General features: G+C 44.6%; 1 protein-coding gene across 3 annotated transcripts in view; it reads left to right on the forward strand.

Moving 5' to 3' along the window:
- Positions 1–1,963: 1,963 nt before the first annotated feature.
- The window catches only part of GLRA1 (glycine receptor, alpha 1), an 84,979-nt gene continuing 72,210 nt past the window's right edge, over positions 1,964–14,732 (forward strand). For 2 of the 3 annotated variants that reach the window (XM_012658251.1, XM_012658253.1), the window contains exon 1: positions 1,970–2,309. In XM_012658251.1, the coding sequence (XP_012513705.1) occupies positions 2,254–2,309 (56 nt within the window). In that variant the 5' untranslated portion in view covers positions 1,970–2,253. Of the gene's footprint in view, positions 2,310–14,732 lie in introns of all 3 variants that reach the window. The other variant, XM_012658252.1, reaches the window with a different exon arrangement.

Raw genomic sequence — 14,732 nt, forward strand, 5'->3', positions numbered from 1 at the left:
CTACTGTAAACAGGAAATACAGTACAGTAGTAAGTGTAGCTACAAATGTATTTATACATACAGATGTGTTATAGAAATACACATATAATATATATTATATATCAATTTTTATCAGATTCATATTAATACCCACCTTCAAAGCAAAATTGCCTTTTCAGTCACTCCTCAAAATCTCATGGAAATTCTGGGATGTGGGCGCCAATAAAAGCAGGAATGGTGTGGGGTGTGCTCTTACAGTGCAGGGGGAGGGGAGGGAAACCCCTGGGGTAAGAGGTTGGTAAACAAACCTCTCCAGATTTCTTTGCTTGAGAGGAGGCCTGGACTTGGAGAGAGAACTGAGCTGTTGGGAACTATTCTAGGCAGAACCAGCCTCCAAACTCCAAAGGCGTTCCTAAAGTTACTGGGTTAGGAGAGGGGTTGCCCTCTCTCAGTGAGGGAGGGAGAGTCCCGGTGAGTTCAAATCGGCCAGAAAATCTTTCAGAGTCTATTTATCCACTAAAGTCCTGTAGCTTGGAGAAAATCTGATTAACTTTACTTCCCCAGATGGGCTCTAGAGTGAAACGTATAGCTGGTTTCTAAGACTCAAATAAGGTGGGAAAACAGGTAGAAAAAACAGGGAATGTAAGTAATAAGTACTGGATACCTGTGTGTACAACTTAGCTCTGCCATTAATTTGGAGTAAGCCACAAGATCTATGAGGCTCAGTTTCCCCACCTTATAAAAGGTGAATAAAACTGTCTTTCGTCCAGTGGGAAGACAATATATCTTTCTTCTCTCCCAAAAAAAGTGCCGGCCAGGACAGCTCCCTCTTAACCCTGGAAACTGCTCAAGGAATTTCTCCTGTATTTCCCTGCTGCAGTGACCCTGGAGGGGTCTTCCTTTGTCCACCAGACTTCTTTTTGAGAACCTCTCCTTTCCTTTCAGAGCCAAATATTATAACTTCAGAGCTCACAAAAAAAAAAAAAATTCAGAGATATGGTTTAACTCTTCCCTTTTAAAATGATAAATGGAGCCCAAGGCACGTCTGAACCAGCACCCATGGTGTTTTACTCGCAGACAACTACATTCTTTAAAAATCAAGGCAATGTTTTGAAAGACCTAGAGAGATTAACTCCATAACCTCCCTCCCTCTACTGCCTGCAGCAAAGCTGGGGGCGGGTTGAGGGGGACGCGGTTCTCATTCAGCACTCTAAGGGTTAAATTCAACCCGGAGTCCAACATGCTATTGGCCAAATACCGGGAGAAGATCTGGTTTTCGTAGCCGCGGGCCAATGAACACCTCGAGTGGGAGGGTTTGAAGATACTAAGGAGTTTTCCCCCCTTTTTTTCCCTCTCAACCCCCTCCCATCAGCTATCGCCCTCCCAACCCCCATGCCACCAGTTTGTTAAATTAATGCAGTAAGAAAGTCTGAAGATCTGAAGGAGTCCTGACCAAAGGAAGATGGGCGAGCTCACAAAACCGAGACGCATCTGAAGCTCTGGGCTCCTGAGCCCGGCGGGGTAGCCATGGACCCCGGCAGCCTCTGAAACTTGCCCTGGGCTCTCTTACGCCTGCAGCCCCGAGCAATGGGACACCTTTCCTGCAGCGATCATAACTTATTCGGTGGGGACCAGGGGACAGGAATCACAAGACGACAGCAGACCAGCACGGAGGCAGGAGAAGGAGATTCCGGGACTCGATCGCGATGCGCCAGCCTGGCACATTCTCTGAGATCTAACTGAAGGCAGCGCCGTCAACCGCTTTCCCATCGCCCCTAACCCCCTCAGGCCGGCCCAGAGCCACAAAGCTCTCTTCTCTCTACCCAAGATGCTCGCCCCATCTAACGGTCCGAGGCCAGAGCTCTGATCTCAACAGAAGATTTTTTTTTCCTTGCATGGAGCTGGCCGTTTAAACAGAAAAACAGGGGTGAAAAAAAAAAGGGGGAAATATACCCACCCCCAAACGTGCCTCCCCAGCGCCGCAGGGAGCCACCAGACACGTTGGAGTTTAACAAACAGCAATACTCTTCGCGCTCCTGAAAAGCAGGGCTGGACGCTCTCCGTGGTGCTGAAACGCTTCGCAGCCACCGCTGTCCGTAGTATCTACAGCCCCCTCGCTCCAATTTCCCCTGGGGCGCTCTCCTGCGCCCCTGTTCCCCGCCTCCCCTTAACATCTGGATTATTTTTTCCATAGCGCTCTCTGGTTTTGTAAGTGCCAATTTGAAACATTTTTGCCCCATAACTCGTGGACTACAAAGCACAAGGACCTGAAAAATGTACAGCTTCAATTCTCTTCGACTCTACCTTTGGGAGACCATTGTATTATTCAGGTATGCAATTTTCTACTGACCACATCGCTCTGATGGAAATGGGGGGAAGCAGTACGGAGGCTGACTCTGTCCGTGGGCCCACCATTTGGGGGGAGAGAGGTGTTGTATGCCGCTGCAATCGGGTCCTTCCATCCTCCGTCCCCCCTTCCCCCTACCTGCATCCCCCCCGCCCGCAGGGTGTCTGGCTTGTGCGTGGAGGTCTGAGACAGTCGCAGTTCTGGCAGCTGTTGGCCTGTTTCTTGCGGTTTGTTTGTCCTTCCTCTTGCTACACCCCTCACCACTGGTCCCCGACCCCCCTGCATATTGGCTGTCACTGGGCTGAGGACTTTAAGGGGAAGCTTTAGGAGTTACTCAGTTTAATTAGGACTGCATTCTCTCTAACCGCAGTGCCGAAAACCTCAGCTCTCGCGCCTGGGAGCCAAGTGACAACTAGCGGTGACGGGGAAGGTTGCACTCGAACTCGCTGGACCCAGAACATGTCATTTTCTCTCCTTTTTTGTTGTTGTTTTCTTTTTCCGCGGGGAGGGAGAGGGTTACTAAGCTTAGTGCTTGGAAACAATAGTGTTACGACCTCAGTTTGTAAAGCCCTGAACTTGAGTGCGGAGTGGATCTATTTAGGAACAGATACTGGGAAACATTTCCCTTCTGAAACTTTGACTCTCTCCCCCTCCCACCTTTCCAAACTCCACTTTTTTAGCTGCAGATCCTGAACTGATGAACAATTCTTGTTTGTTTTGTTTCTTAATTCATGCCTATACCTGACTCAGTAGCTGAGTTCCCCCATCCAGTATCTCCCAGGTTAAAATTTTCTGCCTACAGGCTTGCCATTCTTATGTCAGCACAAGTGAAAAGTGAAAAATCACCTCTTCGAGCAACATTGAAATAGATAGTTCTTTTGTAAGTGGGTGAATCATGCCATCTTCAGTGATGGTTATGACAAATTTCATTTATATGAATTGAAAAAAATTATTCTTCTTCCATGACCTGCAGCGATCATTAATCTTCCTCATTTTAGATGCCTGCCTCTCATGTTTTACTGTGGCACTGGATTAATAGTCACTGAGAAACCCAATCCACCTTGTTTTTTAAAAATAAGTGACCACCAAGTATTATCCTCTCCCATCATAAAACAGCAAATAATTCTTGTTTTATTACACTGCATATGGATGGTTGGTTTGACTAACCCATTGGCTAAATGAATGACACCTCCCCTCCAAATTGTAAGTTTCTGTATGTGAACCTCTCTTCGTGTCTTTCTCTGAGATAATGAAAAACCCCCCTCCCTTTTCTGAAATACCCAGCGCTAAAGCTTCTAATCTCCAGTTCAAATAATTCTTTGATAGGCCACAATCCTGACCACAGTTCAGAATGCAAATAGACAGAGAGTCAGATAGAATGAAGAAAAGTACAACAATCCAGGGCCTTGTGAAATGTATCAAAACGTGGTTACTTTATGGGGGAACAGGCAGAAAGTATCCTGTTAATAATACCAGATCCTCTCTCCCCTAGTAGAACTATAGAATGCTGTGGTGGTGAAGTACTTGGTAACATTTGTATGCAAATTGATTCTCTGTTTGGCTTACAGGAGACAGAACTGAACCAGAGAGATTAAAGAGCAAATTAATAGGACCAAGCACATCATTTTCTCCCCTCCCCACCCCCAGCTCCTTTCTTCTTGATGAACAGTATGCAATGCTTGATTTTCCTCTCCCAGATATTGTCTTTCACAAAAGGGAGACGGTCTAAAAGGTCTGCATTTTAGTCATTTCAATAAGGTTATGAATCCACTGTGTTAATTCTTCAAGGAAACTGGTGGCGGCCTATCAGGAAACATCACTTTACATCTCTTTCCCCTACATGTGTGAAGGCACACATGAGCTACAATGGATGTGGAATATAATTCCACGTGTTCATAGGGAAAGAGGAGACATGACTATGGAGAGCTGGAAAGGTGGTAGTACCATTGCGCTTTCAAAATATTGAAGTGGCTACTTCATTTGAGAAGGAAATTTTTCATTTTTGAAACATAAAATAATAATACAAATAATACTTGAACTCAGGGAATACCCTCAGAGATTTTTCAGAGAGATTGGGCGGAAGGTCACAAGGAGGCAAAGTGAGTAGGTTGTTTTAATTCAACTGGTATTTTCCTTTCCAACTGTCTCTTAATTTTAGGTGAAAATACAGAAGTGTTAAAAATCTGGGGGCTTAGTAGAATGTATGTGGGGGTAAATGGAGGCTGGCAGCTCCCTAGCAGGTTCCATATGAATGACCCCTTCTCCCCCAAGGGACAGGCACTGTGTTGGAATGAGCCAATGCAATCATCTCGGGCACCCAGGTAGTCCTTAGATTAAATGATGCCAGCTGCTCACCTTGTTGGGAAAATCCGGGGCCTAGGAAATGTTCTCCATAACAGACGTGCTGCTGCATCAGCACGTAACCATCAAAACGGCAATAACGACAGCACAACCAACAAAACGACAATCAAAGTGAGTGAGGCAGAAATCTTATACGGTGCCAATACAGAGGAGGAATTGAGGCCTTGCAAAGGAAGACATGAGGTCCTGGGAGACAAAGAGCATTGCAGTGCTCATCAACTGCATCCCCATGAGTAAGATGAAGTGATTTGGCTGAAGTTCCTACTCTGATATTTTAAAAGCCTGAGGTTCTAAAATCCCATAAGTGACATTCTAGGATTCAGTAACCTAAATTTTGTCTTGTTTTCAATCAGGCATGGGGCCTTAGAACCAGACTTGTCAAAAATAAAATAGGCAAAGTTTTTTTTTTAATGGTAGAAGCTCATTCCTTTCAAGCCTCCTTTCAAGCCAAAAAGAACTTGGCTTTGATATTCAGAGCCCTTACAGAGGCTTCTGGATGGGATGGGCCCAGTCTGACCCCCAAATTCTCTTGCCTTCTGAGTGACTCAAACAGAGCTGTGGTATACAACCATGTTTGTTAACCTCCATACTGTTGACATTTTGAGCTGGATAATTCTAGGTTATGGGGCCCGTCCTGTGCATTGTAGGATGCCTAGCAACAACCCCGGTACCAGCAACACTCCCTCCCCACCGTCATGACAATCGAAAAATGTCTCCATACATTGCCAAATGTCCATCGGGGGTGAGGGAGAGAGACAAACTGTCCAAAGTTTCAAGCCACAGTACAGAATGACCAAATTTTTAATCAGCTGTTTTGATATGTACTAATTATAATGAGGAGAAAAGTCTAGCTTCCTTGAGAAAATGCCTATCATGAAACACACGAAGTACCCCAATAAAATAAAAAGGAGCCTAGTTTGTGTTTGGAAAGGGAATAAAGGCAGGGAGATAAAGCAGATCTAATCCATGGATGTTTTCCCCAAAAATGATCAGTTTTTCTTATGTGCCACTTTCATCTCTCATCCGAGGAGACGCTTCCTTGCACTGGGTTTTGTACTGAATATGCCACTCCATTGCTAAGAAAGGTCATCAAAACCTTGAAGGGAAGATGTTTCTACCCACACTAGGATCAAAAGGAACATGACACATACATTGTTTCGTATCTCTGTCCTAAGAAACCATCCAGTTGAAAGGTAAATGAGCTTTTCCTTGCGGTGGCCCCTCTGGCTTCCTGGTCTCCAAGGTTGTCAAGGAGGGGCAGATGGCCACCTTGGTCTTTTCCTCCCAGTGGCATAGCTGTATTCTGCCTCAAATCTTACCTGCTGCATTTTAGGCCCTGCAGAAAGTGTCTAGGAGCTTCTAAAATGGGCCAAGGACTTTTTCCTAAGAAAAAAAGCCCCTTCGGCAATTTTCCATTAGGTCCAATCAAAATGTCAATCAGTCCACCCCTTTTTCAGGCTTAGGAATCTTAAGAGAGAGAAAAGAAAACATCATGTTTTTGTTCCTGAGGGACAGTTTGAACAGGGACCCTAGGCCAGTAAATGGAGTTATGAATCAGCACATAACTTCCGCATATTTGCAAAACTGGAAATTACCTGTCAGAGGATATTTAGGAAATTTGTATTTGAGACCACCCTACGAAAGACGTTGCAACCACGTGGTACAGTGCAAAGAGAAGTTGGGCTATGATTTGTGAGCACTGCTTCTACAGTCAGCCCTGCTTCCATCCCACAGCGTGGCCAAAACCAGTCTCTTCCCCTCGTGGGGACTCGGTTTTTTTACCAATCAATCAACTCAGATGATTGAATCCGACACTTCTAAATTTTCTTCAGCCTCTGATAAGATCTTTGTCAAAGACAGGGGCCCATACATGCCCACAACAGCTCAGGATGAATTAGCTTCACTGACGACTCTGTCTTCATTTCTTCACTTGTTTATCATGTGCCTATGTGTCCAGTCCAAAACTAAGCACTGTGCAGGGACAGATGCCACAGCCCCTATCCTTGCAGAAACGGGAAACACTACTCCCTTTAAAGGTACATTAAAAATCTTTTTTCTCTTCCGAGGGTCCACATAGCTCCCCTCCAGGCAGCCTATGTGCATACCCTATGACAGTGTCACATCTATGTGGGCGTCACTAACTTTATTTCCTTCATCAGCTGGCAGCAACCAGCATGATTTTTAACATAGATGGCATTGTCTCCCTGCCTGGCCATCGTGATGCTATTCTGCAGGTTTTAAAAAGCAGCTTTAGACAAAGTGGCCTTGGTCCAAAGGGCAGAAGACCTGGGATCCAAAATTTAGCTAGTGACATGACCTTGAGAGGGTGCTGTGACCTTTCTGGCCCTCCCTTTCTCCAGCCGTAAAATGAAGGGACTCGACCAATCACTCTCTGAAACCATTTGAGCTGTGCCGGTTCAGGATTGTCTTCTCCCAATCTCTTCCGTGACAGCGTATTTGGTTACAGCTGTTGCAGCGTATTTCAACTATTACGAGAAACAGCCACATTAAGATATACTCAGGTTCAAAGGTCTAAAAGAATCGAGGAACTCACAAAGCAACTTTTCTCTTTGGAAAGTCACCCCAACCTGGACGCGATTATTGACAGATCCTATAAATATGTCAATTTCCCCCCAAGAAATTCTTAGTATGATAAAAAAACGTGATGCCTGATCACTATCCTGACAGATATGAGACATGGCATAAGAAAGACCAAATATTTCCATACTTTTTATCAGTGATTCTGTTTGGTCTTTTTTTTCCCCTCATAAAATCTGTTTTTAAAAAATTTGTTTACCAAACCCCATTCATCATTAATATATTTTCCCATCTTTATTAATCAAAGGCATACATAACTGCCAGAAATATTGAATATCATGGGATAAGCAATGTTGCCACACTGAGTTGACCCAAGAAAAAACAAAAGTAAAGACAAGTGATGCTTTTTAGTTAGTCCACAGAGCCTTGTCAGATGTAAATATGCAATTTGTTAGAGTCTTTGAAATGTTTAAAGTGGATTCTGAGTCCTCATTACTATTTCATGAACCTCCCAGATACCCAGGGACCCCATATTGGGAAACATTCGATTTGATTTATTCTATATATAGCTCCAAGAGAAGAATCAGAGTAATTGGCGGATTTTTTTTTTTTTTAATGCACAAACACAAATTCTGACTCAATGTAAATCAGTGAACTTTCTGGCAGCTCTGTCAAATGGTGCAATGGGCTGCCTCAGTGGTAGAGGTGGTCCCTGTCAGTGGAGGTGCTCAAGCAGAGACTGGAAATCCACCTCCCAGGAGGGATGTAGAAGAAATTCAAGCTTATTCTGTAGATTGAGATTTGTAATTTGCTGCAGAAGAGTAAATGAGATGCAGGTCAGAGACAAACCTTCACAATTCGATATTCCCTCCTTTCCTGGTGCTCAATTACCATCTGATCTTTGTAAGCTCCCCAAATCATGCCATGAACACAACTCACTGGGATCTTTTCTTTCTTAAAAATGGATTGGATAGCGAATAAGCTGGGCAATGAACGAACACACACACACACACACACACACACACACACACACACACTATGTGACAAAGAATTATTAAGAGGAAATCACCTTGGTTATGTAAAAGCCTGGTTTTAAGAAATGAGAAGGGCCACAGAATAAGACAGAAGGATCTACCAGAAAATACCCACGTCCACAGACAAGGCCACAGGCACAGATGGTGTTCACAGGACTGATGGCAGCTCAGCCTTGAACTCAGCCGTCTCCTCGGAACGAACTCCCCGTTAAGCGTAACACACAACTGAAAACACCATAGAGCCAGCCAACAGATTCATTCAGAAAACACATTAGAAGGGAACAATGCCCTGAGATGCTAGGGAGAGGGGCTTATCCACACAGTGCCTGTGCTTTGTAATGCAAGCCCTTAGGAGGGGTGCTGAGGCCCCCAAGCTTTTGAAACTCCTCATAAAGGATCCCTTTGTGGTTTTCTGAAGTTGATATTGTCCCGGTCTCCCGAGGCTAATTCAGTGCAATTAGATTATCACTCTCTGCCTTTGAATTCAGCTGTTTTTCAGTGTCCGTTGCTAAATTAGTTTACCGTCTTAACTGGGAGCTGCCGACAATCATTAATCCCAGCAGTGAAATGGGCAGCGGCTCCCGGGCAGCGTCCTCTCTTGCCTCCTATTCTGGGGAACCCACAGGCACCTAGAGAACAAGCCTCTGCTTTCTTCCTTGCAAGTGCGTCCTCAACTCCCCACCCATTCACCGCCCCCGCCCCAAGAATCATGCTTCCTTCGTAGTGTCTTGAGTATCAACAGAATCATGGAATCTTGGGGCAAGAAGGGCTCTTAGCAGTTCTAGAATTCAACAGTTCTCAAACCTAGCTATAAGGGGCTTGTCAAAAAGACAGATTTTCAAAATTTTGCTAAGAGGGTAGATCTTATATTAAATATTCTTATTACAACAAGAATAAATATTGTTATTAAATAATAACAATAAGAGGGCAGGAAGAAACTTTGGCGGGGGTGATGGATAGGTTTGTGGGGATGATTTCGCAGGTGTATATTTATCTCCAAACTCATCAAGTCGTACACATTAAATACGTACAGCTTTTTGTATGTCAATCGTACCTCAATAAAATAGAGACTTTTAAAGAGAGGTTTTAAAATTAAATAAAATACATGTTTCCAACATCATGCCAGACTGCGGAAACAGAATCTCTCAGGATGGGGACCCAGAAAACTGTCATGTTAACAAGACTCTCTAAGTCAGTGCCCTTCAATCTTCAGTGTGCAGAGGACCTGTCCAAAGATCTCACTAAGATGCAGATTCCAACTCAGGAGGTCCAGGATGGGCCTGAGAATTTGCATTTCTAACAGCCCCCAGGTGATTCTGATGTCGGTGCTTCCTTGGACCAAAAGTTTGATTAGCACGGCTCTAAATCATTCTGATTGAGAACCCCTGGCATAGATCAACCCTCTTATTTTGCAGAGGTGAAGAGGATAAGCAACTTCCTCAAGGTTTATAGAGTGAGTGACAGAGTTCCCAAAGCTGTACACGGTCTGCACTTTCTCCAAACTTACTGCCCCCCATGTCGTCCATAGAATTCATATGCCCCCACTCCGCCATTGCACTTCCCTTCCTGCAATCCTCTCACACACTGTCCTGTCTCATAAACGTTACCACACTCGCACTTTGGGAAGGTTCCTCAGGGAGCTCTCCCAATCCCCAAACTGGTGGCCTGGTCCCTGAAGTCCTCGTGCGACAAAAACTCTCATTCACGCAGCTGGGAACTCTGGCTGTGTGATGTGGGATAAAGAGAGGCAGCACCCAAGGGAGGGGCTTGAATCCTGGCCCCCAGGGGCCCCAGGACACAGCAATCAGCATCTGTTCAGACTGATAAAGGAGGTGAATCAAAATAGTCAGATGGAGGGAATCTGTGGTTTCTTTCTCCAAAGATGATCTCACCCATCTTCCTGTGCCCATTATACTATCAACCTTGCATAACTAGGGGCTTGCTTAGGACACCCAGATGTTCAAAGACTGCTGCCCCATTCTACCATCTGTCTGACCTCAGGACCACGTCCTTCCTTCTTCTCTGTCCCTTCGACCTGTCAGCCTTCCTGCGAAGCATGTTAGTATTTTATACCTCAAATAAAATAATTGCTATGATCTTCAGCCTTTTGACAGCTCTGTGTTTGCTGCTGTGTGCTCAGTTCTGCAACACTCCCCAGCTCCAGAGGAATGCGGCAAGGCCACCGCAACCCCGGCTGCCAGGCAGATTTGCAGTACTCTCTTAAAAAAGTACTTCACGGTTTACAGTGTTTCACAGCCACGATCTCATATGGGCTGCCCGATCACTTTAAAAATTAGATACAGGACAGTGGTTAGTATCCCCATTTTAGAGCTGACAAAACTGAAGCCTGGAGAGGAAAAGCTTCTTGGTAACAGCAAGTAACGATGCTGTCAATCTCAGAGTGAAGCCAGGATTCAAATACAGACCTCCTTGCTCCTAGCTCACAACACTGGTTCATGCCTGTTAAGCTGCAGCCCCTGTGAGCTAGTGCAGATGTCAGGGTAACAGCCCTCCCCCTCTGCTAGTGGGCCACAGGGGCAGAAAGAAGCCTAGAAAAGAAAAGCTGGGGACTTCTCTTCAGGCCTTTGGTTTGACAGAGCCATATTCTTCCTCTTCTTGGCTAGACAGGCATTTCTTTGTCCTTGATCATGTTTAATTGTACAATGTATGCATACATTCTCTTTTTAAGAAATTCTAATTCTAGACTTAAGCCCCAAATCCCCTCTGACCATGACCTCCAGGTCCCTTCCAGCTCTTATCCTTCTTGATTGCTTTACATATATACATACATACACATACACTTGTGAGTAACTATTGAAATACACGTACTATCATTTCATGGAATCGTATTGCCCATAAAATTTTATAATGTGTTTTGTTCACATAGCAACATGTCTTGGGAAGCCTCACCTGTGGAGGCATACAGTCCCACCTCATTCTTCTAAGCTCTGCAGAGCATTTCGTGTTATGGATGCCCCATTGTTTTCTAGACCTATTAATGGGCACTTAACACTTTCTTCTAATTTTTCCACTGCAGCTGCAATAATCATGGTGTACCTACCTTTTTGTGAACACATGTGGCATTTCTCCAGACAGATAACAAGAAAAAGAAATGGAATTGCTGGGGCACAGAGCACGTGCACCTTCTGTCTTAACAAATACTGCAGACATCTCCCTTTCCACCTGAGCCTTGCCTTCTGCCTCCCCTCATGATACCCGTCTCAGCCTGGACTGCAACAACTCATTCATAATAATCATTACCAGTTATTGAGTAGTTATTGAATGCTAGGTATAAGGCTAATGACATCTTATGCCTCATAATGCCCACAAAAATCTTAAGATGCAAGTACTGTTATATTCCCATTTTACAGGTGACAAAACTGAGGCATAAAGAGGTTGTGTAACTTGCCTGAAGTAAGGCAACTAGTGAGAGGCAGAGACAGGACTCAAAGTGGGGTGTGACTGCAGAAACATTCCTTTAACCACTACACTGCCATTGTCGCTCTAAGAATGAACCAGGGAGGAGGAGGGAGGAGACTGAATTGGATGAGGGAGATGAAAGAGACAAATTTGCCTCGTCAGATAATCGAGATAATGTCTTGCAGGTGGTTCTGGATAGTAATAAAGTGAGCACACATCTATAAATAGATAAGAGTTTTCGGTCTCCATCCTTCACGTAGGAGGGAAATTGCACTAACTTCCATTCCTGTCATAAAGGTGCATGGCTATAGCTCTGTCAGAGGGCAGAGATGGTTTGCCACAGATCATCCCTCCTTCTTTGTCCCACCTGAAAGAGCTATCTAAGAATGTGGGAGAGAATTTCTGACTGAGTTGGGAGGTGAGGAAGAAGGGCAGCATAATCTCTGGCCCAGGAACAGAATTTTTTAAAATGTTAGTCCCTTGTACTCTGACCAAAGACCTTTCAGCCACACGCTCTATCCTCCCAACATGCCAGGCTGAGTAACCCCAGCCTTCCTTGTCTTCTGTACGGAAGGTTGGAGGGGTGCTCAGCCTCCAGAACTGGAGGTCCCACCACAAAGTCGCAGGTTTGCCACTCCCGACGCAGACCCAGAGGGCTTCTCAGAACATCTCCAGACCAGGAAACCACACCCAGTCCATTTGCGGCACTGTGGGTGGTGGGGGGAGCAGAATGGGGGCTGAAGCAAGGACTGGACCCACCCCCTTTATAACCATCAGGTCGCTCCTGATGTGGCCTCAGACACTGTTTCTAACAGCCCCCCAGATGACACCAGAGACATCTCCCAGGGTGTCCTTAGCAGGCCTGTGGCTGGTAGGGAAAAGAACACAATAGAAATAAAGTCTCCTAATAGCAACTTTTGAAATAGATCTGCTGGTTTCTTGTTTTGTTTTCCTTTCTTTTATTTTTTACATTGTAAATATTTGTTGTAAAATATTAAACAACGTAGTGAGATATGTTTAAAACTAAAATACACAGGAATCTTACTCTTAGGACAAGTCACTTAACAGTTTGATATTCCTCCTTCCAAATGATCTTAATACCATAATAACAACAAAAACACGAGTGCTTACTCTGTGCCTGTCGCCTTTCCAAGCACTGAGCATGTATTAACCCAGGTAGTCCTCAGAACAATTCTATAAAGCATATGCTATTATTCGTCCCATTGTACAGATGAAGTGACAGATGAGGTTAAATAATTTTCCTAGGGTCACCCAGCTTGGAAGTGGCAGTGCTGGATTGGAACCCAGGCAGTCTGGCTTCAGAGACCCTTGAACTGCTGTGCTACGGTAGTAATCTGCTTCTGCTTTACCAAAACGGGATTATTCTAAATACCACGTTCTGCAACTTCCCGTTTACCACTCAGCAACACCTTGTCAGCGTGCACACAGATCTATCTCACTCATTTCTCCAGTCATGCTGCCTCTCTGTTGAGAATGCCAGGTTTTTATGGCACAAAATTCTCAGCTTGCCACATACAAGCCCCCAACTCTATTTCCAGCTCCTTTACTTCACACAAATCGAATTCCAACCCAAAATGGATTTCTCATTGTCCATGAGTAATATGGCCATAAGTCTCACCTCTGTAAGTTGACTCACACTGTTCCCTATCCCCTCCACAAATCTCGTAAAAATCCTCCCCTCGTTTCTGCCCTGAAAGGCGCACCAACCAGCTCCTCCTCATGCCCAGAGATGGGGGCTTGAAGGAATTCACTGAATATGCCTTGGAACATAAAAAGCTACACCTCCTGAAAAAGAGCGTGAGAAGGCTAAGTAAAAGATGGACTGTCCCATGCTGCCTCAGAATTGGACAGCCTAGCGATTAGAGTAAGATTTTCCTCCCCCATAAGCTCTACTCTGATTTGTAACTGGTCTCAGTTTTTTCACGCTGAAAATGAGATTGGACTTCCAGATATTACTTCATAATTATTAATTCTTAAATTAAGTTCGCTTGTAAGGGCCCCAGCAGTTAAAAACTATAGCTTGGGAATCAATCTGATATATTTTGGAATCGTTTTATATCACTTGCTAGGTATATGCTTTGCAGCAAGATTGTTTGTAAGATTCCTAAGCCTTGGTTTTCCTCATCTGTGAAATGGGAACAATAATTATCCCTTTCTGACAGATTACCATAAATATTAAATGGGAGAAGGCATGTGGAGTGTTAGGTTAGCACTACATATGGCACATAGCAATTGTACAAAGCAGGAAAACCATTATTACTACAAGTAAAGTGAGATAAGTGCAAAGTGGTGTAGGAGCATTAAAAAGTCTGACTAACCGTCTGGAGGTGGGGAGACAGTATAAAACAAGAAAATTTCCCAGGACTCAGAACAATAAAACTGGGCCGCAAAGAATGACTAATTTACCAGGTGGCAAAGAGTGCCAAGGAGTGACACAGTCAAAGGAGAAAGGCTTGCAGAACAGGCAAGCCAAAGGATGTTGCGCTCAAGCACACTGGTTGGGCCAGCCACCCACCCTAGGCTCAGCCCAGATTGCTCTGCCCTATTGTCTCCCAGTGGACCCTCTATTAATTAGAAGCCCAGCTAAGAGTGGATAATTTGTTCATCATCCAAAAAATATTTATTAATTCCTACCATTCACAGCAATTGTTCTAAGTTCTGGGGATAGATACATTGATGAAGAGTCCTGCTCTCTGCTCTCATGCAGCTTAACGTCTAGAGGGGGGCAAAAACAAATTGGGGAACTGGAAAATTTCAGGGCCTGGAAAGTGCTAGAAACCCAATAAAACAGGATAATGGGACAAATAATGGCCCACTAGAGTCCACCCCCAGGGTGTCTACACTTCCATACATAGCTGTTATCAGCCTTCCATCACAGGAGATGGGCAGGTTGGAAAGGCCGTTCATTTCACAGGTGAGGAAACAAACCCCAAGAGGAGCAATGATTCATCCAAAATCACACGGCCAGTAAGTGCCATCAGTAGATGACCTCATTCCAAGCAGAAAAGTAAAAAAATGACCAGGATGAATGA

The sequence above is a fragment of the Propithecus coquereli genome, unplaced genomic scaffold (genome assembly GCF_000956105.1).
Source record: "Propithecus coquereli isolate 6110/MARCELLA unplaced genomic scaffold, Pcoq_1.0 Scaffold58, whole genome shotgun sequence".
NCBI classification, from domain to species: Eukaryota; Metazoa; Chordata; class Mammalia; order Primates; family Indriidae; genus Propithecus; species Propithecus coquereli.